The sequence below is a fragment of the Gambusia affinis genome, linkage group LG02, assembly GCF_019740435.1.
Source record: "Gambusia affinis linkage group LG02, SWU_Gaff_1.0, whole genome shotgun sequence".
In the NCBI taxonomy this organism is placed as follows: domain Eukaryota; kingdom Metazoa; phylum Chordata; class Actinopteri; order Cyprinodontiformes; family Poeciliidae; genus Gambusia; species Gambusia affinis.
The window spans coordinates 407,231-432,684 of record NC_057869.1 but is presented as its reverse complement, the minus strand read 5'-3'; the positions used below and the strand labels follow the sequence as shown (position 1 = coordinate 432,684).

General features: G+C 51.0%; 1 protein-coding gene and 1 long non-coding RNA gene across 4 annotated transcripts; one reads left to right on the top strand and one right to left on the bottom strand.

Annotated features, from left to right (window-relative positions):
• The first annotated feature begins 388 nt into the window (after window positions 1-388).
• On the top strand, window positions 389-12,288 carry LOC122823383 (calcium and integrin-binding family member 2-like). 3 transcript variants are annotated; one of them, XM_044102969.1, is made up of 7 exons: window positions 389-446; window positions 596-837; window positions 951-985; window positions 4,923-5,034; window positions 9,302-9,449; window positions 10,727-10,922; window positions 11,439-11,977. In XM_044102969.1, exons 2-7 carry the CDS (start codon window positions 787-789, stop codon window positions 11,458-11,460), a joined length of 564 nt encoding a protein of 187 aa, XP_043958904.1. In that variant the 5' UTR covers window positions 389-446; window positions 596-786; the 3' UTR covers window positions 11,461-11,977. The 3 variants fall into 3 exon arrangements, 2 of the variants coding, with proteins under 2 accessions (XP_043958904.1, XP_043958897.1); XR_006369327.1 differs by lacking the exon at window positions 389-446 and adding an exon at window positions 12,191-12,288 and having other exon boundaries at window positions 588-837; window positions 11,439-11,840; XM_044102962.1 differs by lacking the exon at window positions 389-446 and having other exon boundaries at window positions 588-837.
• Window positions 10,616-20,713, bottom strand: LOC122823398. The gene is made up of 2 exons (XR_006369328.1): window positions 20,634-20,713; window positions 10,616-10,955 (listed from the first exon to the last, which is right to left on the bottom strand). It is a non-coding gene; the product is annotated as an uncharacterized LOC122823398 (long non-coding RNA).
• Between the last annotated feature and the right edge of the window lie 4,741 nt (window positions 20,714-25,454).

Here is a 25,454-nt window from a genome sequence, read left to right as displayed (position 1 = left end):
ATCGTGACTCTAAACAATGAGCCTACACCGCCTCCTAGTGGAGGGTCTGTGCAGCACAAACAAAACCGGGTTTGAAGATTAATTGACACATTTTTATTTTATTGTTGAGGGGCACAAACAGATGCACACATAAAAATAAAATGTAAATAATAATCAGGTGCTCAAACCCCCTTCCCTACTTCACGTGCCTGTCCCCATAGGTTTTTATTGGGTTAAATAAAAGTTTGATAAAATAAACCTGTCCATGCATGACCAGTGCATCAATGCATTGTTTGTGGAATATTTTGCTATTATATAAAAGTGAATTGTCTAGTTATTTGACTTTCCATTGAGGCAAACCAGGTGAGGCGCTCTGCTGTCCAAATGATCAGTTTCTCCTCACCTGAGACCAGCAGCAAGTCTTATTCTCAGATCAATCCTTTACTTCAGCTTAGATTTAGTTTAAGGTTTGTCATGGCTGTTCTATTCATAACACAGGATAAGTTGTTTAATAAATATTTAACTCAACAAAAATGTTTCTGTAAAAAAAACAAAAACATATTGAAATTGTAAATATAATAAATTGTAGAAATAATTTTTAGCATTCCTCTGTCAGGCTCCTGGAAGTCAGATTTTCCCAGCAGCACCTGAAAGCATCAGGGCAGTGTACCACTCCTCCTCCAACAGAAGGAGCATCATCCTAGGAGCCGGATGCAGAGCCTCCGCCTGGATGTGAAGCTCCTGGCGTGGAGGTGGGGGAGTCTCCAGTGGGATGCAGCTCTGTGATGGGACGATCCGCCGCACACCATGGGCAACAAGCAGACGACCTTCACCGAGGAGCAGCTGGAGGCGTATCAGGTCTGCCCCGCATAAATCACGACGCTTCACAGCCACAACAGGCAGGACGGAGCCACGGCTGCTGATTGGATCCCCAAAGACAGATGCTCACCCGTTTCTCTGCTTGTTTACAGGACTGCACCTATTTCACCCGGAAGGAGATCCTGAGGTGAGTCCACACACACTACTTCATCAGGAGGAGGAGGGCTGAGACACAGAGACATAGGAGACACGGAGACATCGTCTCAGCTACAAAACAGACAGAAACAGCCTGAAAAACAGGTCAGGTGGAGTCCAGGTGTAGTACTAGTGGAGTCCAGATGGAGTTCAGGTGGAGTTCTGGTGGAGTCCAGGTGGAGTTCAGGTGGAGTCCAGGTGGAGTTCAGGTGGAGTCCTGGTGGAGTCCAGGTGGAGTTCTGGTGGAGTCCAGGTGGAGTCCTGGTGGATTTCTGGTGGAGTCCAGGTAGAGTCCTGGTGGAGTCCTGGTGGAGTTCTGGTGGAGTTCTGGTGGAGTCCAGGTGGAGTTCTGGCAGAGTCCAGGTGGAGTTCAGGCAGAGTCCAGGTGGAGTTCTGGTAGAGTCCTGGTGGAGTCCTGGTGGAATCCAGGTGGAGTCCAGGTAGAGTTCTGGTGGAGTCCAGGTGGAGTCCTGGTGGAGTCCAGGTAGAGTCCAGGTTGAGTCCTGGTGGAGTCCTGGTGGAGTTCTGGTGGAGTCCAGGTAGAGTCCTGGTGGAGTCCTGGTGGAATCCAGGTGGAGTCCAGGTGGAGACCTGGTGGAGTTCTGGTGGAGTTCTGGTGGAGTCCAGGTGGAGTCCTGGTGGAGTCCAGGTGGAGTTCAGGCAGAGTCCAGGTGGAGTTCTGGTGGAGTCCTGGTGGAGTCCAGGTGGAGGTCAGGTGGAGTCCTGGTGGAGTTCAGGTGGAGTCCAGGTGGAGTTCATGTGGAGTCCTGGTGGAGTTCTGGTGGAGTCCAGGTGGAGTTCTGGTGGAGTCCAGGTGGAGTCCTGGTGGAGTCCAGGTGGAGTCCTGGTGGAGTTCTGGTGGAATCCAGGTGGAGTCCTGGTGGAATCCAGGTGGAGACCTGGTGGAGTTCTGGTGGAGTCCAGGTGGAGTCCTGGTGGAGTCCAGGTGGAGTGCTGGTGGAGTTCTGGTGGAATCCAGGTGGAGTCCTGGTGGAGTCCAGGTGGAGTTCTGGTGGAGTCCAGGTGGAGTCCAGGTAGAGTCCTGGTGGGGTCCAGGTAGAGTTCTGGTGGAGTCCAGGTGGAGTCCAGGTGGAGTCCAGGTAGAGTCCAGGTGGAGTCCTGGTGGAGTTCTGGTGGAGTCCAGGTAGAGTCCTGGTGGAATCCAGGTGGAGTCCAGGTGGAGACCTGGTGGAGTCCTGGTGGAGTTCTGGTGGAGTCCATGTGGAGTCCAGGTGGAGTCCTGGTGCAGTCCTGGTGGAATCCAGGTGGAGTCCAGGTGGAGTTCTGGTGGAGTCCTGGTGGAGTCCAGGTGGAGTTCAGGTGGAGTCCTGGTGGAGTTCAGGTGGAGTCCAGGTGGAGTTCAGGTGGAGTCCTGGTGGAGTTCTGGTGGAGTCCAGGTGGAGTTCTGGTGGAGTCCAGGTGGAGTCCTGGTGGAGTCCAGGTGGAGTCCTAGTGGAGTTCTGGTGGAGTCCAGGTGGAATCCAGGTGGAGTCCAGGTGGAGTCCAGGTAGAGTTCTGGTGGAGTCCAGGTGGAGTCCTGGTGGAGTTCTGGTGGAGTCCAGGTAGTTCTGGTGGAGTCCAGGTGGAGTCCTGGTGGAGTTCTGGTGGAGTCCAGGTAGTTCTGGTGGAGTCCAGGTGGAGTCCTGGTGGAGTCCAGGTAGAGTTCTGGTGGAGTCCATGTGGAGTTCAGGCAGAGTCCAGGTGGAGTTCTGGTGGAGTCCTGGTGGAGTCCAGGTGGAGTTCATGTGGAGTCCTGGTGGAGTTCTGGTGGAGTCCAGGTGGAGTTCTGGTGGAGTCCAGGTGGAGTTCAGGTGGAGTCCTGGTGGAGTCCAGGTGGAGTTCAGGTGGAGTTCAGGTGGAGTCCTGGTGGAGTTCTGGTGGAGTCCAGGTGGAGTCCAGGTGGAGTCCTGGTGGAGTCCAGGTGGAGTTCTGGCAGAGTCCAGGTGGAGTTCAGGCAGAGTCCAGGTGGAGTCCTGGTGGAGTTCTGGTGGAGTCCAGGTGGAGTTCTGGTGGAGTCCAGGTGGAGTCCTAGTGGAGTTCTGGTGGAGTCCAGGTGGAATCCAGGTGGAGTCCAGGTGGAGTCCAGGTAGAGTTCTGGTGGAGTCCAGGTGGAGTCCTGGTGGAGTTCTGGTGGAGTCCAGGTGGAGTCCTGGTGGAGTTCTGGTGGAGTCCAGGTAGTTCTGGTGGAGTCCAGGTGGAGTCCTGGTGGAGTCCAGGTAGAGTTCTGGTGGAGTCCATGTGGAGTTCAGGCAGAGTCCAGGTGGAGTTCTGGTGGAGTCCTGGTGGAGTCCAGGTGGAGTTCATGTGGAGTCCTGGTGGAGTTCTGGTGGAGTCCAGGTGGAGTTCTGGTGGAGTCCAGGTGGAGTTCAGGTGGAGTCCTGGTGGAGTCCAGGTGGAGTTCAGGTGGAGTTCAGGTGGAGTCCTGGTGGAGTTCTGGTGGAGTCCAGGTGGAGTCCAGGTGGAGTCCTGGTGGAGTCCAGGTGGAGTCCAGGTGGAGTTCTGGCAGAGTCCAGGTGGAGTTCAGGCAGAGTCCAGGTGGAATTCTGGTGGAGTCCTGGTGGAGTCCAGGTGGAGTTCTGGCAGAGTCCAGGTGGAGTTCAGGCAGAGTCCAGGTGGAATTCTGGTGGAGTCCTGGTGGAGTCCAGGTGGAGTTCTGGTGGAGTCCAGGTGGAGTTCAGGTGGAGTCCAGGTGGAGTTCAGGTGGAGTCCTGGTGGAGTCCAGGTGGAGTTCTGGTGGAGTCCAGGTGGAGTCCTGGTGGAGTCCAGGTGGAGTTCTGGTGGAGTCCAGGTGGAGTTCTGACAGAGTCCAGGTGGAGTTCAGGCAGAGTCCAGGTGGAGTTCTGGTAGAGTCCTGGTGGAGTCCTGGTGGAATCCAGGTAGAGTCCAGGTAGAGTCCTGGTGGAGTTCTGGTGGAGTCCAGGTGGAGTCCTGGTGGAGTCCAGGTGGAGACCTGGTGGAATCCAGGTGGAGTCCAGGTGGAGTTCTGATGGAGTCCAGGTGGAGTTCTTGTGGAGTCCAGGTGGAGTTCTGGTGGAGTCCAGGTGGAGTTCTTGTGGAGTCCAGGTGGAGTTCAGGTGGAGTCCTGGTGGAGTTCAGGTGGAGTCCAGGTGGAGTTCAGGTGGAGTCCTGGTGGAGTTCTGGTGGAGTCCAGGTGGAGTTCTGGTGGAGTCCAGGTGGAGTCCTGGTGGAGTCCAGGTGGAGTCCTAGTGGAGTTCTGGTGGAGTCCAGGTGGAGTCCTGGTGGAATCCAGGTGGAGTCCAGGTGGAGTCCAGGTAGAGTTCTGGTGGAGTCCAGGTGGAGTCCTGGTGGAGTCCAGGTAGAGTCCAGGTGGAGTCCTGGTGGAGTTCTGGTGGAGTCCAGGTGGAGTCCTGGTGGAGTCCAGGTAGAGTCCAGGTGGAGTCCTGGTGGAGTCCAGGTAGTTCTGGTGGAGTCCAGGTGGAGTCCTGGTGGAGTCCAGGTAGAGTTCTGGTGGAGTCCATGTGGAGTTCAGGTGGAGTCCAGGTAAGCAGAAATATTAGCCAGAATCAGAGTAGACGTGTGAAACCCTGCTCTCCAGAATTGTCTCCAGGGACGGGAACGGTGGGCGTCATCATGTCAGGGTTCCTGCAGTGAGACAGTGGTGAGGTGTGCAGCTGGTCAGGCTAAGAAGAAAACCTTTGGTGGATTTATGAGACAAATGCTGCTGACAGGGAGGAGAAGTTCTTCAGAGCAATTATTCATTATCTGCCATTTAGACCAGTTTATTTAGAAAACATTTAACACAGTCCTGAAAGGTCTGACCAGAATCGGATTTGCTGGTGGGACATGGACAGCAGGATGAGGACAGACAGGACGTCTCACTGTGTCTAGTTGTAGTGGTTTCTGGTATCAGCAGGGGGCGGTGTTAGGACGGCTGGACCGTTGTGTCACGGTTCCTCTGTGCTCTGCAGCCTCCACGGACGGTACCGGGAGCTGGCTCCACACCTGGTGCCACTGGACTACACCAACAACCCGGACATCAAAGTCCCAATGGCGCTCATCGTCACCATGCCGGAGCTCAAGGTATGCAGGTCCACCTCCGGGTCCCTCAGAATCTGGTCCGACAGATACAGATGTTCTCCTGTTCTTCAACAGGTGGATGCTCGTCTCCACTGATGTGTGTGTACCATGTATTTAATGCATTGTGGGGACCATTTTCCTGACACTTAGTATGTTGTGGGGACAAATTCTGAAAGGTTGTTTTGGGTTTTACGGTTAGGGATGGGTTGGTGTCACGATGACATTCCCTGAATCGTTCCATCGACCCAAACAGTCAAGGTGTCACTCTAGAGCTCACCTCCTTTTGCTTATCCCAAGTATAAGATACAGTGATGAGTATTCAAAAATATTAACTATAACAGTCTTATCAGATGGTATGTATATTTTACATCATGAATCACCATAGCAAGGTTGATCAAGCCTTGCTATGTTGGAAAACTCCAGATAAGAATCGTGTCCAGGAGACTTCACATAAATAAAGGTAAAGACTAAAGGATTAGGACACTGCAGTCAGGGACAGGAAAACCATGTTCTTGTGATAAAGGTCAGGTTTGTGTTTTGAAGGCTGATTTCTAATTAATGGCCAGTTAATAAAGAAAAAGTATTTATTTTAGGCAGCACTCTTATTAGTTCTAGTTTAATAACGCAATTACCACTGATTCGGCAAAACCACCTCAGTGTTAAGTCGTATCTAAGCTGAGCAGAACTTAATCATCAGTGGTGTGCCGTTGGGTCAGACGGGCGTTTCGGCCGGTAAATCACCAGATGCCCTGACCAGAGGTGATCAAGCCTCGAGGTCAAGTTCTGTGTCCAATTAGCAGGTGAGTTTGGTGATGGTCGCTCTGGGTGGTGGTCGTCGTTGGCTCTGGGTGGTGTCGTCGTCGTTGGCTCTGGGTGGTGGTCGTCGTTGGCTCTGGGTAGTGTCGTCGTCGTTGGCTCTGGGTGGTGGTCGTCGTTGGCTCTGGGTGGTGTCTTCGTTGGGTCTGGGTGGTGGTCTTCGTTGGGTCTGGGTGGTGGTCGTCGTTGGCTCTGGGTGGTGTCTTCGTTGGGTCTGGGTGGTGGTCTTCGTTGGGTCTGGGTGGTGGTCGTCGTTGGCTCTGGGTGGTGGTCGTCGTTGGCTCTGGGTGGTGTCTTCGTTGGCTCTGGGTGGTGGTCTTCGTTGGCTCTGGGTGGTGGTCGTCGTTGGGTCTGGGTGGTGGTCGTCGTTGGCTCTGGGTGGTGGTCTTCGTTGGGTCTGGGTGGTGGTCTTCGTTGGGTCTGGGTGGTGGTCGTTGTTGGCTCTGGGTGGTGTCGTCGTCGTTGGCTCTGGGTGGTGGTCGTCGTTGGCTCTGGGTGGTGGTCGTCGTTGGCTCTGGGTGGTGTCGTCGTCGTTGGCTCTGGGTGGTGGTCGTCGTTGGGTCTGGGTGGTGGTCGTCGTTGGGTCTGGGTGGTGTCGTCGTCGTTGGCTCTGGGTGGTGGTCGTCGTTGGCTCTGGGTGGTGTCGTCGTCGTTGGCTCTGGGTGGTGGTCTTCGTTGGCTCTGGGTGGTGGTCGTCGTTGGCTCTGGGTGGTGTCGTTGTCGTTGGCTCTGGGTGGTGGTCGTCGTTGGCTCTGGGTGGTGTCTTCGTTGGCTCTGGGTGGTGGTCTTCGTTGGCTCTGGGTGGTGGTCGTCGTTGGGTCTGGGTGGTGGTCGTCGTTGGCTCTGGGTGGTGGTCTTCGTTGGGTCTGGGTGGTGGTCTTCGTTGGGTCTGGGTGGTGGTCGTCGTTGGCTCTGGGTGGTGGTCTTCGTTGGTTCTGGGTGGTGGTCATTGTTGGGTCTGGGTGGTGGTCGTCGTTGGCTCTGGGTGGTGGTCTTCGTTGGCTCTGGGTGGTGATCGTCGTTGGCTCTGGGTGGTGGTCTTCGTTGGGTCTGGGTGGTGGTCTTCGTTGGCTCTGGGTGGTGGTCGTCGTTGGCTCTGGGTGGTGGTCATCGTTGGGTCTGGGTGGTGGTCTTCGTTGGCTCTGGGTGGTGGTCGTCGTTGGCTCTGGGTGGTGTCGTCGTCGTTGGGTCTGGGTGGTGGTCGTCGTTGGGTCTGGGTGGTGTCGTCGTCGTTGGGTCTGGGTGGTGGTCGTCGTTGGGTCTGGGTGGTGGTCGTCGTTGGCTCTGGGTGGTGTCGTCGTCGTTGGCTCTGGGTGGTGGTCGTCGTTGGGTCTGGGTGGTGGTCGTCGTTGGTTCTGGGTGGTGGTCGTCGTTGGCTCTGGGTGGTGGTCGTCGTTGGCTCTGGGTGGTGGCCGTCGTTGGCTCTGGGTGGTGGCCGTCGTTGGCTCTGGGTGGTGGCCGTCGTTGGCTCTGGGTGGTGGTCGTCGTTGGGTCTGGGTGGTGGTCGTCGTTGGGTCTGGGTGGTGTCGTCGTCGTTGGGTCTGGGTGGTGGTCGTCGTTGGGTCTGGGTGGTGGTCGTCGTTGGCTCTGGGTGGTGTCGTCGTCGTTGGCTCTGGGTGGTGGTCTTCGTTGGGTCTGGGTGGTGGTCGTCGTTGGCTCTGGGTGGTGGTCGTCGTTGGCTCTGGGTGGTGTCTTCGTTGGCTCTGGGTGGTGGTCGTCGTTGGCTCTGGGTGGTGTCGTCGTTGGCTCTGGGTGGTGGTTGTCGTTGGGTCTGGGTGGTGGTCTTCGTTGGGTCTGGGTGGTGGTCGTCGTTGGCTCTGGGTGGTGGTCGTCGTTGGCTCTGGGTGGTGGTCTTCGTTGGTTCTGGGTGGTGGTCTTCGTTGGCTCTGGGTGGTGGTCGTCGTTGGCTCTGGGTGGTGGTAGTCGTTGGGTCTGGGTGGTGGTCTTCGTTGGGTCTGGGTGGTGGTCGTCGGTGGCTCTGGGTGGTGGTCGTGGTTGGCTCTGGGTGGTGTCTTCGTTGGCTCTGGGTGGTGGTCTTCGTTGGTTCTGGGTGGTGGTCATTGTTGGGTCTGGGTGGTGGTCGTCGTTGGCTCTGGGTGGTGGTCTTCGTTGGCTCTGGGTGGTGGTCGTCATTGGGTCTGGGTGGTGGTCGTCGTTGGCTCTGGGTGGTGGTCGTCGTTGGCTCTGGGTGGTGGTCGTCGTTGGCTCTGGGTGGTGGTCGTCGTTGGCTCTGGGTGGTGGTCATCGTTCGGTCTGGGTGGTGGTCGTCATTGGGTCTGGGTGGTGGTCGTCGTTGGCTCTGGGTGGTGGTCGTCGTTGGCTCTGGGTGGTGGTCGTCGTTGGCTCTGGGTGGTGGTCGTCGTTGGGTCTGGGTGGTGAGAAAAGAAGGAAAGAACTGCAGCCAAATCTAGAAGCAGATCGGATCTTTATTTTTCTGGAATAATTCTAAAAAGAACTGTTGGTCATCGTTGGGATCTTTAGTGGCAGTGGTGGTTCGGATTAGGTTCCTCGGTGTTCCTCCTGCTTCCCAAAGTGAGGATCTGTGATCCAATACGGCTCTTTTTATGGACCAGAACGGCTCAGCTGATTGGTGACTTTTGTTCTGCTGGTGTGGGAGTGGACCGGCTGTGGCTTCTAGGTGTGAAGTACTGCGAATGAGATATTGTTTTGTTGTTTGTTTGTGGGTGTAGATAGTGTGCTACGTCTTGCGACAACCTGAGACTTCAACAGACGGGTGACTGAGGATCTGGCTGGGTTAGGTTTTCAGAGTTTTCACTCTCAGGGTGTCTGACCCCACCACGATTGGTTCCGGCCCATATTGGTTCCCCTAAAAGGTAGTGCACGCTCACTCGAGATCACACAACTATCTTGGGCCACGGGGTGCTACCTGGTGCCAGGTGTATGGTGTGTGTGGATGTTCCTGGGAACATCTTTTTGGTTGGTATGTGCTGTGTAAGGTGCCTGGATTATGGCTGGCAGATTCCTGTGAGTGATTTGTTGTGTTCTGCGTTTAGTAGGAGGAGGATGGTTAGGATGAGGTTTTGAAGAAGGGAGTGGTTAGGGTAAGGGTAAACTGTGGGTGGGGGCTAAAAGGTTGTGTATGTGTGTGTGAGAGGAGGTTTAACGGGGGGGAGTTAAAGTAAAAAAAAAGGTATAAAAGTAAAAAATATGAAAAATATGGGAATTATGAGATGGAGAGTGAGAGAGGGTATCATAACCCTTAACTCCACCAGTAGCTCATAAGGTAGCCTTGATCCTTGAACCAAGGTAAGATGGTAAATCAAAGTAGAGGTATACATTCCCTATCAATGGAAAGTCCCTGCAAAATAGTGAGGCAAATGTTTGTGTGTGTGTGTGTGTGTGTGTGTGTGTGTGTGTGTGTGTGTGTGTGTGTGTGTGTGTGTGCGTGTGTGCGTGTGTGTGTGTGTGTGTGTGTGTGTGTGTGTGTGTGCAGGAGAACCCGTTCAGGGACAGGATTGTGGAAACGTTCTCTGAGGACGGACAGGGCAACATGAGCTTCAATGACTTCGTGGACATGTTTTCAGCTCTCTGTGAGACGTCCCCCAGGGAGCTGAAGACCATCTATGCCTTCAAGATCTACGGTAGGACGTTCTCTCATGAACCTGAGGATGAACACTCTTCACTCAGGTTCTCATCCTATCAGAATCACTACATAATAAAACATAAAGTTGTTCAAATGTGAGGCTGAACTGTGATGAAGATCCAACTTTCCTTCACCACTTCAGTCTGACCTTCCTTGGTTTTGGTGCAGAAAGTTGCTGTGTTTCTGTTACAAATGCGTGCAAAGCTTTTTCAATAATAATAAGCTTGTCCACGTGTAAACACTGGAGTTTCCACTGACCATAACATTGCACAAAGTGGAATTATGAAAATGAATTTGCTCAATATAAACACCAATTTTGATAAAACTCTGGTTTTATGCCACTTCCTTCTTCACCAGATGGAAACAAGATGGAGGCGTCAGATTTTAGTGTTGGAGGATTTCTCTTTAGTCTTTGGCTGAAGACCAGGAGACATTTCTGCTGCTAGTGCTAGGCTAGCATGTTAGCTTTGGTTGGATTTACCCAGAATGCCCTGCGCTGTAGTCCACTTCCTGCTTTTGGAGCGGTCTCTGGTCCACTTGGCGTTCACATTACAACCGAACCCAGACTGAAGTCTGCAGGACCAGAGGTCAGAGGTCAATTAATGTTCACACCAACCAAACCGGAGTTGGATTAAAATGGAAGCACCTTAAATGTTCATGTCTCTCCAAAGACATGAACATTTCTGTCCAAACAAAATGGCCTCAGGAAGATTCTGTTTATGACATTATTATTCTAAATATAATAATAACGATCGAGAAGCTCTTGAATTACTCAGCAGTCTCAACATGTGATTTTCAGTTTTGTTTATTTTCTAGGATACGGATCATCAAAGTCGCCATGAAAACTAAAACATACACAAACATTAGAATACAAAACTTAAACAAATAAAACGTCACCAGGGACACCAAGAGCTGGTTTCTGTTTTCATTGGTACAAAAACGCTGCCAGCTTGTCAAGGCCTGCCCTGATTGGCTACGGCAGCCTGGGAGGCAAATTCAAAATAAATGAAACAAAACAAAATATAAACAACAGTGCTAATAAAAACAAACATTTATAAACAATCTGCAAAATCTGGAAATTCATTTCAAATAATTTAAAACATTTACTTTGTATAATTTACAAATTTACCTTAAATAGTCTACAATTTTAAATAATTTACAGAATTTATTTTGAATAGTTTATTATCCATTACAATGATAATAATTAGCAGCGTTTTAATAAAAGAAATGAAAAGCAGAATCTGAGCTGAGCTGCTGTGTGTCTTCCTGCTCCAGACTTCAACAGGGACAATTTCATCTGTAAGGAGGATCTGCAGAAGACCCTGAACAAGCTGACCAAAGGGGAGCTGACCCCAGAGGAGGTCAGGCTGGTGTGTGACAAGGCCATCGAGGAGGCCGACCTCGACGCCGACAACAAGCTCTCCTTCTCCGACTTCGAGAACATGATCTCCAAAGCTCCAGACTTCCTGAGGTAACATCTCCGACACGACGGCCAACATTTTACCTGGAAACAATCAGAGAGGAAACGTCAAACGGCCTCATTAGTGGGAATAAAAGATCACAGCAATAGTTTTAATGTGTGATCTCTGTCAGTGAGGCGGAGGTTAGAGACTCCACAGAGCGCCACCTCCTGATCGATAACGGCCTTTAACTGAACCACTCCAAGCAGAACCAGCTAAACAATCGGATCAGAGCCGTAAACTCGGCAAGGCCCGGAGCGCCGAATGGAGCTGCAGAGATAAAAGGTTTTACTACTGACCATCCATCACCGGGGGGAGGGGGCTCTGGGGATGCTATCACCATGGCAACAGCAACCAGGGAGGTCATTACTGTCAGGAGGTAGACATTACTGTCGGGGTGGGGGGGCGACCTGCCGAGTCACTGGAGCTCCAGTCAGAACCAGGATGATGAGGATGATGAGGATGAAGAGGAATCAATAATCAGTGATGTGGATAAAGCGTCTGCTTCTTCTTCTCTGTTTCTGCAGCAACTTCCACGTACGAATATGAGAGCAGTCCTCCAACAGAGATCCTGTAGAGGACAGATGTCTCACCTGGACTCATTCCTGACTCCACTGAGTCTGCAGTCTGTGACCAGGACTGGGTCTGGATCTTCTGGATCACTCTGATCGTTCTGGACCCAGCTGAACCCTACTGGACCCATCTGGTTCCGACACTGTGGAACAAACTGGACTTGGTCTAAAAGCACACGGTTAAAGGGCAAACAGCAAGCAGCTATGCAACCCCGGCTCCCCTCCTCGCATGCTGTACATACGGTAGCTGCTTAGTGACGCCTTCTGCTGCAAACTGACAATCATTGTAAACTGTGGCTCAGTTAAAGGAAGGGCTCTCTGTCAGTCTGGCTTTCACACTCCTTCACCTGTCGACAGGTACGATCACACCTTCACCTGTTCAGCTCTGAATGTTTTCTGGCAAATAAAAGGTTTGATTTGGTCCGCTGCGTCTTAGCCTCATTTAACCAAAGAGTCCTGGAGTCAGAGTCACTCATCTGGCAGAGGTCCACTTCCTGCTTCATGTGCCTTCACACACACACACACACACACACACACACACACACACACACACACACACACACACACACACACACACACACGTTAATGAGCTCCATCACAGAGATAATTATGACCACCTCTCAGTGGTCATAATGTTTTGCCTGGTTAGCGTATCACTGTTACAGTAATAAATGCTACATGGTGACTAAACGCTCGGTTCTCTACAGACAGCCGGTACCGCTGTGGGTCAGAACCAGACAGGGGCAGAGGGGCCACCGGGGGACTCCAGGTGGATTCCAGGTGGATTCCAGGTAAATTCCAGGGGGATTCCAGGTAAATTCCAGGGGGATTCCAGGTAAATTCCAGGTAAATTCCAGGTACATTCCAGGTAAATTCCAGGTGAATTCCAGGTAAATTCCAGGTGGATTCCAGATAGATACCAGGTGGATTCCAGGGGGCCACCAGGGAATTCCAGGAGGATTCCAGGTAAATTCCAGGTGGATTCCAGCCCAGCAGCTGTTCCTCCAGGGCCGGCCCAAGGTAATATGGGGCCTTGGACAGAACCCTGCGGCCCCTAAGAACCTCAGCATCACTAACATGTTTAAATGTCGATCAGGTGAATCTGTCAGCTGAATTTATTAAATAAAATGTAAAAACATTTTTATTCTCTATAAATTATGCTACAGGTTTAGATCTATGTCTGGGGGCCCCTGAATGTCTTGAGGCCCCTGAATGTATTTAGGCCCCTGAGTGTGTGGAGGTCCCTGAATGGCCCCTACCAGCAGCTACTGAGTTTTCTTTGCCTTGATATTCCAGTCTTATAATTGTAGGTTTAACATAGAAAACTGATGTAGAGTGAACCCTCTGAGCTTTTTGGTCTTTAAATCATTCTGCAGCCAGGTTGTTAGGGGTTAAACTGAAGTAGTAGGGCTTATTTAATAAAATAGTATAAGATTTTCTTATGTCATAACTTCATAACCTTTGACCTTCTCTCCTCTGGTCAGTTTAACAGCTACAGTCTCAGATTAGCCTCCAGCAGCAGCAACATACTTGTTGGAGAAACAAAGATTATATTAGCTTAGCATCGTCCCCACATGATGACAGTGACACAGTGTGATCTGATTGAATATTGGATTCCTGATCAATCTGGGTTGTTGCTGTGTTGTTCTACGGCAGGGGTGTCAAACTCCAGTCCTCAAGGGCCGCTGTCCTGCAACTTTTAGATGTGCTTCTGCTGCGCCACACCTGAATAGAATAATTAGGTCATTAGCAAGGCTGTGGAGAACTGATCTACACAAGGAGGAGGTGATTAAGCCATTACATGCCAGTGTTTTGTACCTGTGGCACATCTAAAAACTGCAGGACACTGGAGTTTGACACCTGTGTTCTACGGTGTTTTAAGACCTTGTTTAAAGGGCCCATTTTTAACTTTGAGCCCCGGCCCTCCAAAGGTCTCTGCACGACCCTGATGTGACTGATGTGACCCTGAAGGCGCTAGCGCAGGTCACCAGTCTGACCACTGGAGGGCGCCAGAAGACTGCTGACCAAGAAACAGAAAGCAGAAACGGAAGAGGAAAACGCAGCAGGAGTGTGTGTGTGTGTGTGTGGGGGGGAGTGTGTGTGTGTGTGTGTGTATGTGGGGGGGGGGGGGGGGAGGTCATTAAATCTCTGAGGTATTTTTTTCGGTCGTCTTGTTGCTGCAAAGAAAGTTAAACTCGGTGCCTGCAGCCTTCGCCCCCTGGAGACTCAGAACAATAGGGGTTATTTCCTGCTCCTCGTTCGGCCCCGCTGCTGCTGGGGGCTTGGGTGGGTCCAGGTTGGATCTGCCGGGTCGGTTCAGGTCGGTTTCTGCACTGGAAGTCCAGGAGAAACATGAAACATGAAGCTGAGACAGAGAGATTCCCCCAAACACCTCAACTTCTCCTGGTTAGAAACCACCATCATTTCCTGTTCTCTGGGAACCGTCTGCAGGAAATGACTGACAGCAGATATGACATCACTTCCTGTGAGGACCTGGACTGTCCAGCACCTGGTCCTGAAGTGTTCAGGTTTTTACTCTCATAATGGCATGGCCTGGACAGCGGGACAGGCAGAGGTCCTGCTGGAGACGCTCAGAGAGGAACAGAACCTGGAGCGGGTCCGGAGCTTTCCTCCTTCATCAGCAGACCTCCTCCTCTTCCTCAGGCTCGCCAGAATATTCTGGAAGGAAAATCCTCCCAGAATCCCCTTGTGATGAGCTCAGAGGGATTCTTACAGAACCGGATTGGGCCTGAGATCCCGCTGACCCGGTTAGAGGGAGACGGCTGCAGCCGACTCGCCAGCACGCCATGTTCCTGAAGGTTCTGGACCAGAGATGACAGGAAATGCTTCCTGTCATCAGACATCAGATCCAACCATCAGATGTTCGCATTTCTCACGTCTGCAGAAAACTGCTGACAGCATTGTGACCCAATCAAACGGCCCGCTTCCTGGAAACCAGAACAGCCCAACTGCGGGGGGTTTGTTCACACAGCAGTGTGGTCTGGACCAGAACCAGAACCAAAACCAGACAATGGATGTGATGAAATCCTGAATGCAGAAGAGTTTCCATCCAGAGGGAAACAGAGACTGTTGTTTCCCTCTGGATCTCTGAGAGAAGCAGAAAAGATGTTGAAACATCTAGATTTTCATGAACACTCTGTTTCTAAGTAAAACCTGATGGTCCGGTCGACCCGGTTCTACTGGAACCAGAACTCCATCATCTGCTCCACCTCCAGCTGCTGTGGTTCTGAGTCAAACCAACCTGTTCCCCTCCTGGCCTGTGGGGGCGCTGCACCAACAACCACTGAAGGAAACCACACAAAAACCTCTGAAGACTCTGAGAGCAACTTCCTTCTTCACCAGATGGAAACAAGATGGAGGCGTCAGATTTTAGTGTTGGAGGATTTCTCTTTAGGAGACATTTCTGCTGCCAGCGCTAGGCTAACACGTTAGCTTTGGTTGAATTTACCCATCCTTATCTATCCAGAAAAGGATAGGTGAGGTCAGGTGAGGTCAGGACACCTGACCTGGATGGTTCCTACCTGCAGAGCAGGATCTCATTCTTCCATTCTGACCTCACCTGGACCGGAGAGCCTCTGCACCTGGAGCGAACGTTGAGTCTGTGTCAGACAAAATGTCTTATTTTTAGTCCTGGTGTCAATCACTTCATCTGAGTTCATGACTCCTAAACATTTCTATAAACACACAGCAGAGTGGCTGCTTCAGTTTTCAGCCAGTGATCTTGATGCTGCATCTGAAGGATTTACCTCCCAAAGACGTGTCTTTGTCCTCAGCAGGGAGGTGAGTCCCATGACTGTGGACAGATTTATGAAGGTCATGATGTCGGGTTAAGCCGCCCCTAACACACACACACTCTCACACACACTCTGTCTCACAGGGGGCTGAGTGTTAGCAGATGTGTGTCCTCTGGCTGCTCTTTGCAGCTCTGATAGTTGATACATGCTCGATGCGGCGTGAAGTTGGAGGACATGGAGTCATGATGGATGCTGCAGCGTTGCACAACAACTTGTCGACGGTTTCACAACCATTGAAGGACTCGGTCCAGGTTTCCACCATGTTCTGGAGGAAGATCACTGGCAGCAAGGAGTCCCCATCAATCCATCAGTCAATCAAACACCCCCAGTCTGTAGTCTACAGTGGAGACCAGACTGCTTCAGGGTCAAAACCCAACACAGCAACAGGTAAAAGAGCAGAAACCACAAAGCAACGCAGAACAAACTAGATAAATCCAGAAGCGTTTCCAGGTTGGGCGCCATCATTACCATAATACGGGATGTTTACGGGAAGATACTAAAGATGTGAATACGGGAGCAGGGTAGAGTACGCTAGGTTCCCCACCAAAACGGGAGAATGGCAGGTGTGGTGGTGAAGTCCTGGAGTTGGTCAAACGGATAAAAACAGCCTGATGTGGTTTAACAGGTGAAAATAAGCAAATCTGGAGAACAACAGAGATTTGCTGGTCAAGTCGTTTTGTCAGACGTGATTTTGGGTTTTTCACTTATGGTGAAATTACCCAGGCCAGCAGCAGCAAGTTCGTCTCCATGTGGGATCCATTCTGCTTGCTGGTTGTTTGGGAACAGAAAGTTCTGCCTGGTGAATAAATGTCACATCATCTGCATAACAAGTCAATCTAACGTTTCGGTGGTTTGCAATAAATCCCAGAGGAGAAGAACAAGAGAGCTAAAGACTCTTGGTTCTGGAGGGTTCTCCTCTGAGCGGCGTGCCTGGAACCGTCTGAAGGCTGAACCACAGAATCCACAAAACCACAGCGAGGTCCACAGAGTCAAAGGTCACCATAAGCTCCAGAACCTCCAGAACCACCAGCAGCCAATTGCTGACAGTCGAGTCTCTTGGGTCCGGGTTCTGGATCTTGGTCCTGGTTCTGTTAGCTGGATGTTGCGTTGCGCCGTTGCTGGGGATCAATCGCAGCTTGGTGTGTTTGATCCGACTCCAACATCTGGATCTCATCAGCCGGTCCTGCTGAGCATCTCTGGGTCTGCAGAGGAACCCAAACCTCACCAGAACCAAACTCAGCTCCGCAGAAATTTGCATCCTAAGCAGCATGTTCTGCGCCGTCGCATGGAGGAGACAAGATGTCCTCACATGTCCTCTACTGCACAAGGCGCAACTAAGACTGGAGCAACAACTCCTGCTCTCCGTGGAGACCAGGGACTCCTGCTGCTGCAGCAGCTCTGCTGACTCAAGAAGACATTTTGAATCCCTAAAAGAACTGAACAAATTAACCAAAAACATTAAATAAAATGTATATTTAATTATTGGTCTCAGACTGAGAAAAACTGGCAGAGCTGCCATTTGCGTGTAGCAGTGTTTCTCTGGCTGCTAGCCTTATGCTAGCAGAGCAGGGCTAACTGAGCTAGCATGTGAGTCGTGGTTCTGCTGAGGCGGACAGCGCAGACCGATGGCGTGAAGCTTCAGCTCTCTCATCTGGGAGGAAAATAAACTGAGGGCGTTAGAAATGATCATGTTTCCAGACACACAGTTTGATTGAACTGCAGCCTTCAGCTGTTAGAAACATGCCTTCTGTCAAATATGACTCACAATAAGTTTGACTTCACGTCTGTCTCTTTAAAGGGATCCAGGATTAGTTGAACATGTTACCCTAAATATGTTGTAATTTTTCTATTACCTGAAAAAATATTGTCTATATTATGCCAAAACTCTTTAATTACTTCAAAAATGTACATTAGGCCTGTTGCAATAAACAATAAATCAATTTAATTGCATGATAGATGAAAATGATCAACCTCATTTTAATGAACCAGTTTTATTGTTTCTTTCTGCCTTTTGTCTCTTTCTATTGATGACACTGGATCAACCCCGATTCTCTCCACTGACCCTCCCTCCCTCATGTCCTTGGCGTAAGGGAGGAGTGAACTATTGCATCAGGTAGTTGGATCTGCCCGTCGTCTCTATCTATATCTAATGATTATTGAAGGGTAATACAGCATACAGACTTCATAATCTGTACTCTGGTTGGTTGAACTTACTTTTTATTTCCACTTTGTTTAGTTTTGATTCAAGTGCAATTTTTGTTAACAAAGAGAGTCCATTTAATTTTTGCTTTTGGTTATTTTGTTTTGCTCCAGTTCCAGTGTTAAGTGTTCTTTTGAAAATAAAGGGCATTTATTTTTGGCAGAATGTGCTTGCATTATTAAGTCATTACCATTACATAAGTTTAAAATGGTCTTCAAACAATATTATTGTTTATTGCAATAATTTTTGAGACAATTAATGGGTCAGCAAAATTTGTTATCATGACAGGCTTAATGCACATGTCTTGTAGTACTTGTCACCCATAGAGTTCGCCATTTTTCACAGATGGGTTGATGACGTCACCAGGTCCAATCTGTACTGGAGTCTACAGAGTAAACACAGGAAGGCTAACTTTACTCCAGGAGTTGTTGATCATATTGTGTTTGACTGGTGTAATTTCAGGTAATGCCACACTATGTTACTATCGGCTGTGATAAAAAATAAAAATTTGAGGCGAATCTGGATAATTTCCCATATGAAAGAAAGGAGAGCTCAGCGGGAGAGCCGGAGTGGAACACAACGAAGGACCTAATCTGGTCCCTGGACATTTCTCCACAGCACTTTGAGCCATTTATACCAGCAGAACCAACAAAGGCTCTCACAGGTGATCGTTACCTTAACGAGCTAAAAAACTACTACTGGGAATGCTAACAGAGCTATTACCGCTGGAAATGCTAACGGAGCTATTACCGCTGGGAATGCTAACAGAGCTATTGCCACTGGAAATGCTAACATAGCCATTACCGCTGGGAATGCTAACAGAGCTATTACCGCTGGGAATGCTAACAGAGCTATTACCACTGGAAATGCTAACATAGCCATTACCGCTGGGAATGCTAACAGAGCTATTACCGCTGGGAATGCTAACAGAGCTATTGCCACTGGAAATGCTAACATAGCCATTACCGCTGGGAATGCTAACAGAGCTATTATTGGGAATGCTAACAGAGCTATTACCACTGGAAATGCTAACATAGCCATTACCGCTGGGAATGCTAACAGAGCTATTACCGCTGGGAATGCTAACGCAACTATTACCGCTGGAAATGCTAACGGAGCTATTACCGCTGGGAATGCTAACGCACCTATTACCGCTGGAAATGCTAACGGAGCTATTACCGCTGGGAATGCTAACAGAGCTATTACCACTGGAAATGCTAACATAGCCATTACCACTGGGAATGCTAACAGAGCTATTACCGTTGGGAATGCTAACATAGCCATTACCGCTGGGAATCCAAACGGAGCTATTACCGCTGGGAATGCTAACGCACCTATTACCGCTGGAAATGCTAACGGAGCTATTACCGCTGGGAATGCTAACAGAGCTATTACCACTGGAAATGCTAACGGAGCTATTACCGCTGGGAATGCTAACAGAGCTATTACCACTGGAAATGCTAACATAGCCATTACCACTGGGAATGCTAACAGAGCTATTACCGTTGGGAATGCTAACATAGCCATTACCGCTGGGAATGCTAACAGAGCTATTACCGCTGGGAATGCTAACGCACCTATTACCGTTGGGAATGCTAACACACCTATTACCGCTGGGAATGCTAACATAGCTATTACCGCTGGGAATGCTAACATAGCCATTACCGCTGGGAATGCTAACAGAGCTATTACCGCTGGGAATGCTAACATAGCCATTACCGCTGGGAATCCAAACGGAGCTATTACCGCTGGGAAAGCTAATGGAGCTATTACAACTAGGAATGCTAACGGACCTATTACTGCTGGAAATGCTAACGGAGCTATTACCGCTGGGAATGCTAACGGAGCTATTACCGCTGGGAATGCTAACAGAGCTATTACCGCTGGGAATGCTAACAGAGCTATTACCGCTGGGAATGCTAACAGAGCTATTACCGCTGGGAATGCTAACGCACCTATTACCGCTGGGAATGCTAACGCACCTATTACCGCTGCTCACAGTGATTGGACTGACTGGGACGAGCCCAACCCAAAATCATCAGCTGATGAAACCAGGTTCTGCTGGGTTCTGTTCATCAAGTGAGTCATGTTGGAGGCAAAAGCTCTAATCAGAACATTTCTTCCAATAAATCATTAAAACGTTAAACTGCTGCTGGGACGCACCATTCAGCAGCAGACGGGGTGTGTGTTATCAGTCTGTGTGTGTGTTGGGGGCGGGACTTGGCCCAGACTGTCTGGGCCTGAAGCGGCTCGGTTCTTCTGCTGTGAGACACAAAATCCTCTGGCTTGGGTACCGGGTCATTGCGACCCACAGGGATAAATGGGGAAGGAGTTACCAAAATATCCCAGCATGCTTCAGGCTGCTGATTCACCGTCTCCACCAGACACACAGAGCAGAACCAGAACAGAACCAGAATTGTTTTGGGTCTGAGAAGCTGCCAGAGGACTGAGGAAGAGCTCAGGTTCTCCAGTTTGGGGTTTGGTTCCTTTAATGCCAGCAGAGATTCTGGTTTCAGGTCTTCATGAGGCTCAGTGGAGCCTCTGTAACATCCTCTTCTACCCTTTATGCCTCTCAGCCAATCAGAAGGCTCTGTGATGGAACCAAGAGCCAATCGGGAGGCTGTTTAGTGGAACCACTCTGCTAAGCTAACAATAGTTGTATTCTAGAGGTTTTATGCTCTTTATGCAGAACTTGAGACTATTTTAGAGAATTTGAACCGGCACTCTGCTGGCTGTTAATAGAATAAAATAAATATAAATAATAGAATAAAATAAATCTATGAACTCGTGTTGCACTTCATTCAGTTTCTGTTCTTTAAGGCTTTGGAGTTTCATTCATGATCAATAGCAGCTTGACAGCCCCCCGGTGCCGCCTGTAGCGCCCCCTGGCTGTGGCACGAGTTTCTCCTCTTCCTGTTTGCCCTCCAGTAAAGGGGGCGGGGCCGACATCTTTGGTTCTGTTTCTGCTGCGGTTCTGACTGAACCGGACCAGCAGCACTCGACATCTGCTGGGAGTTTGGACTCTGGGCTAGTCCAAGGTCCGAGTTCAAGACTCGAGTCCCGGAGTTGAGTCCTGGCCGCTACAGGCACAAAAAGCTGAACAAAGCTCAACTAAAAACAAGAAATTATCCTGACCTCTGACCTCTGACCCTGTGGCGTGGCAGAAACATCTGAGTAGAGCTGAAAATAATCGTAGCTCCAGGCTTCGGTCGAACATTCCTGCTCAAGACGGGACACGTTCCTCTGGAGCCGAAACCACGGAAAGCAGAAACCATCTTCTGCTTGTCGGTTCCGTTCGGCCCAATCGTCTCCAGATCCGTTCGTGACCATCCTCCACATTAACTGCAGAAATCAGTGAATAAAGTCCGTCTGCTGTAACCTGGGCTCATGACGTCTGCTGCGGTTCGCAGTGAGGACAGAGTGAACGAGGAGGAACTCAGACTTCCTGTTTTTATTTACATGAACTTTCTCTGTGTTCACATGTCCTGTACGGACAATATGGCCGCCGGACCACGGCAGGCGGACCGGCTCCATGGACCTCTTTAGATGGTTTCAGTCCCTTGGTTCTGGCAGCGACCAAACAACCGGACCCAGATCCACTTTCTGAGGCTCTGGTGTGAATCCAGACCGATCTGGATCAGAACCAAGTACAGAAAATGAATGTCTGTTTGGGGCATCATAGATAAATGGTGCTAATGCTGCTGCAGGCTCTGATTTTACTGTAGTGGACCTGACCCGACCTGACAGAACCAGAACCATTTCATTGGAAAACCAGAGAAGAAGAAGCTGCCCTGGACCCTAAACTGGTTCTGAATATCTGGACCTTTTACTGGTTCTTCCCAGAAGAGCCCAGCAGATCGCATGGCGGCCATGTTTGTTTCTTCCCATTCAGTCTCAGCAGAACCAGCTGATGCAAAGCCTGACCCGGGTCCACTCGGTCTGATCTCTTCGGTTCCAGGCGGACGGCCTAATCAAAGATCTGACCTACATTCTGTTTCCTCTCCTGGCGGGAACGCGCCGCAGCCTGATCTGGAGATGAAAACACAACAGGAAATATCTTGGCATCAAAATGCCTCGAATCAAACAGCAGCAAGGAGACGGAGTAATCTCTGCTCAGCTTTATTCTTGGTGTTTACTCTGGCATCCGAACCGTTCTGCTTTGTTTTGATAAAAACTGAGAGGATCAGGGTCTAATCCAAGCGTCCCGCTCTCATTCAGCGTCTGAAACGGAGCGTGACTCCTCCATGGGGACAACAAGATCTCCCTGAAAGGCAGAAAAGAGGCCAGAGTTCACCAGCATATCGCAGCAGGACAGCTGCCAAAAAGCACTCTTCATCCTCCTCCTCTTCTCCACTTCAGGCTGGTTTATCTTTCCATCTGATGCTGAGGGTGATGATGGACGCCATGTTTACTGACGGGAACCGTCTCCGACATGGAGCTGCTTGTCCGGATCACAGGAAGTAAACAGATCTGAAGCTGAAACTGGGTCAGAACTAAAAACAGCCTGAGACTATTTACCAAAAACTCTGATCCTGGTCAGCACAGCCGAGCTAACGCTAATGAAACCAGCAGCTGACTATCAGTTTAGGAGGAGTCAAAGGTCATCCCTGGGGCACGGAGGTCGTAGTCCTGGATACAACTGTCTCAGGATCAAGTCTTCTGGTCAGACAAGTCCAGCGAGAAAACGATGGACCAGGAAGGACAGCCTTCGGACTGAAACGGACCGGAATCGGGCTGAAACGCAACGGACCGGAATCGGGCTGAAACGCAACGGACCGGAGTCGGGCTGAAACGGACCGGAGTCGGACTGAAACGGACCGGAGTCGGGCTGAAACGGACCGGAGTCGGACTGAAACGGACCGGAGTCGGACTGAAACGGACCAGAGTCGGGCTGAAACGGACCAGAGTCGGACTGAAACGGACCAGAGTCGGGCTGAAACGGACCGGAGTCGGGCTGAAACGGACCGGAGTCGGGCTGAAACGGACCGGAGTCGGGCTGAAACGGACGGGAATCGTGCTGAAACGGACCGGAGTCGGGCTGAAACGCAACGGACCGGAGTCGGGCTGAAACGGACCGGAGTCGGACTGAAACGGACCAGAGTCGGGCTGAAACGGACCGGAGTCGGGCTGAAACGGACCGGAGTCGGGCTGAAACGGACCGGAGTCGGGCTGCAATGGACCGGAGTCGTGCTGAAACGGACCGGAGTCGGGCTGAAACGGACCGGAGTCTGGCTGAAACGGACCGGAGTCGTGCTGAAACGGACCGGAATCGGACTGAAGCGGACCGGAGTCGGGCTGAAACGCAACGGACCGGAGTCGGGCTGAAACGGACCGGAGTCGGACTGAAACGGACCGGAGTCGGGCTGAAACGGACCGGAGTCTGGCTGAAACGGACCGGAGTCGTGCTGAAACGGACCGGAATCGGACTGAAACGGACCGGAGTCTGGCTGAAACGGACCGGAGTCGGGCTGAAGCGGACCGGAGTCGGGCTGAAACGCAACGGACCGGAGTCGGGCTGAAGCGGACCGGAGTCGGGCTGAAGCGGACCGGAATCGGACTGAAACGGACCGGAGTCGGGCTGAAACACAAAGGACCGGAGTCAGGCTGAAACGCAACGGACCGGAGTCGGGCTGAAACGGACCGGAGTCGTGCTGAAACGGACCGGAATCGGACTGAAACGGACCGGAGTCGGGCTGAAACACAACGGACCGGAGTCGGGCTGAAACGGACCGGAGTCGGGCTGAAACGGAACGGACCGGAGTCGGGCTGAAACGCAACGGACCGGAGTCGGACTGAAACGGACCGGAGTCGGACTGAAGCGGACCGGAGTCGGACTGAAACGGACCGGAGTCGGACTGAAGCGGACCGGAGTCGGACTGAAGCGGACCGGAGTCGGACTGAAACGGACCGGAGTCGGACTGAAGCGGACCGGAGTCGGACTGAAGCGGACCGGAGTCTGGCTGAAACGGACCGGAGTCGGACTGAAGCGGACCGGAGTCGGACTGAAGCGGACCGGAGTCTGGCTGAAGCGGACCGGAGTCTGGCTGAAACGGACCGGAGTCGGACTGAAGCGGACCGGAGTCGGACTGAAACGGACCGGAGTCGGACTGAAGCGGACCGGAGTCGGACTGAAGCGGACCGGAGTCTGGCTGAAGCGGACCGGAGTCTGGCTGAAACGGACCGGAGTCGGACTGAAGCGGACCGGAGTCGGACTGAAGCGGACCGGAGTCTGGCTGAAGCATCTGAAAGTGGTTTCCCTGACTGACTTAACGTGCTACTCTGACCCGTTTCCAGGAGCAAGTAACCAACACGCTGCTATTTCAAATCCAGTAATCAGATTACATTTACTGATGCAACACTGTGGGTTACCGTTTCCCTCAGGAAACAGATCTATTGTTGCTCCTCCGGGTTGGATTGTTGTAATGCCCTCCTCGTCGAGATCCCTGGAAAAAACCTAAAAAAGCTACAGCACATCCAGAACTGTGCTGCCCGGGTTCTGATGAGGAGGAATAAATACGGCCACATCACTGCACTGGCTACCGATCAAACAAAGAATTCATTACAAACTCCGTTTGCTCACCTATCAATGCATCCACGACCCCTGCCAACCTCAATGAACTGTTTAGTTTCTGTCACTAAAGATGGAAATATAGATTTCAGTTGTTCCCTCTGAGCTGCTGCTGGAAAACCTGAGGGATTTCCTCGACTGCTTGCTTCCTCACCATCCTGTTACGTTAGCAGGACTAAACCAAGCCTGTCTGGATTGTCCTGCGTGCTGAAGGGTATCCATCATGATCCACAGATCAGGTGAAGCCTGGAACAGGAACGGACAGAAGCTGAGGTTTTTATGGCTCTAGCTTACAAAGATGACTGATTTTCTTTGGGTAAATAAGAGACAGATTGGAGCTCTTCATAAATCCAGCTGCTGTCAGGAGGCCTCTCACCTTACACCTCCATCTTGGCTCAGGAAACGAGCCACCGTGAGATAAACGAGCTGCTCATGAACGTCTCTGACAGTCCAAACACTCGACCAGTCGCACAAATCCAGAAAAATGCCTGAGCTTTCCAAGAGCAACAGTCTGCCTGAGGCCGACCTCCACACTGAGAACCGGCCGTTCATTTGGTGTTTCTCTGGTAAGACGGACCGGGGCTGAACTTTGTCCTGGTTTAACGTCCAGCATCAGGTCGGAAACGACTGGTTCTGTTCAGTTCGACCCAGACTCACCAAGTCAACAGGAACCAGAGGAGCAACAGTCTGAATGAAGACGTCCTCTGGTCCCAAACTTTGGTTTGGTTTTGTTTCCTCCTGTTGGTGCTTTTAAACGAGCAGACTCTCATTTCTGAACGAACTGAGCGGCTGATGGGCGTCGCTCCTCTTGCACAGAAAACAAAGATGGCGGCCGCGCAGGCTGCTGGTCACAAGTCCAGATCCGCTCCGACTTCAGTCCAGCCACAGCATTAGCAACAACATCCAGGTCCAAAAGGACTTTTCTTTTGGATTGAGGAACCACACCAGAACCGGACTACAGTTAGTCTGGAACCGGACTTGGACCAGCTCAAAAACTGGGCCTGGGTCTGGTTGTGTGGTCTGCACCAAAGTTCTGATGGGGCTGTTTACATCAGGAGAACCGACCCGGGCCTGCGGGGGAACCGGTTGTGGTACGGACGAAGCATGCCGATGGGTCCAGTATGGCGGTACCATCCCCAAGGTTATTATCATCTGTTGGTGGAAATCTAATAGAACAATGTGAATTATCAATAGTAACATCTGAAAAGAATCTTTTCTTCATCTTGTTGAGTCTCTGTGTCTCTCTGTGGTCATCAGGATGGAAAAACTCAAAATCTGAACTCCTAAAGTCTTATGTAAGTGTAAATGTCTACTATTATTGATGAACGTTTTTAGAACTAACAAACTAGAGATGAGTGACGATCTAAACAAAACCCCCACCGGCCCCC

Bases quoted from the DNA above. Each gene is read 5' to 3' on its own strand.
- LOC122823383 (XM_044102969.1), top strand. From the start codon at position 787: ATGGGCAACAAGCAGACGACCTTCACCGAGGAGCAGCTGGAGGCGTAT. The intron at 986-4,922 runs GTGAGTCCACAC...TGTGCTCTGCAG, and splicing joins ACCCGGAAGGAGATCCTGAG to CCTCCACGGACGGTACCGGG. The intron at 10,923-11,438 runs GTAACATCTCCG...CTGTTTCTGCAG, and splicing joins AAAGCTCCAGACTTCCTGAG to CAACTTCCACGTACGAATAT.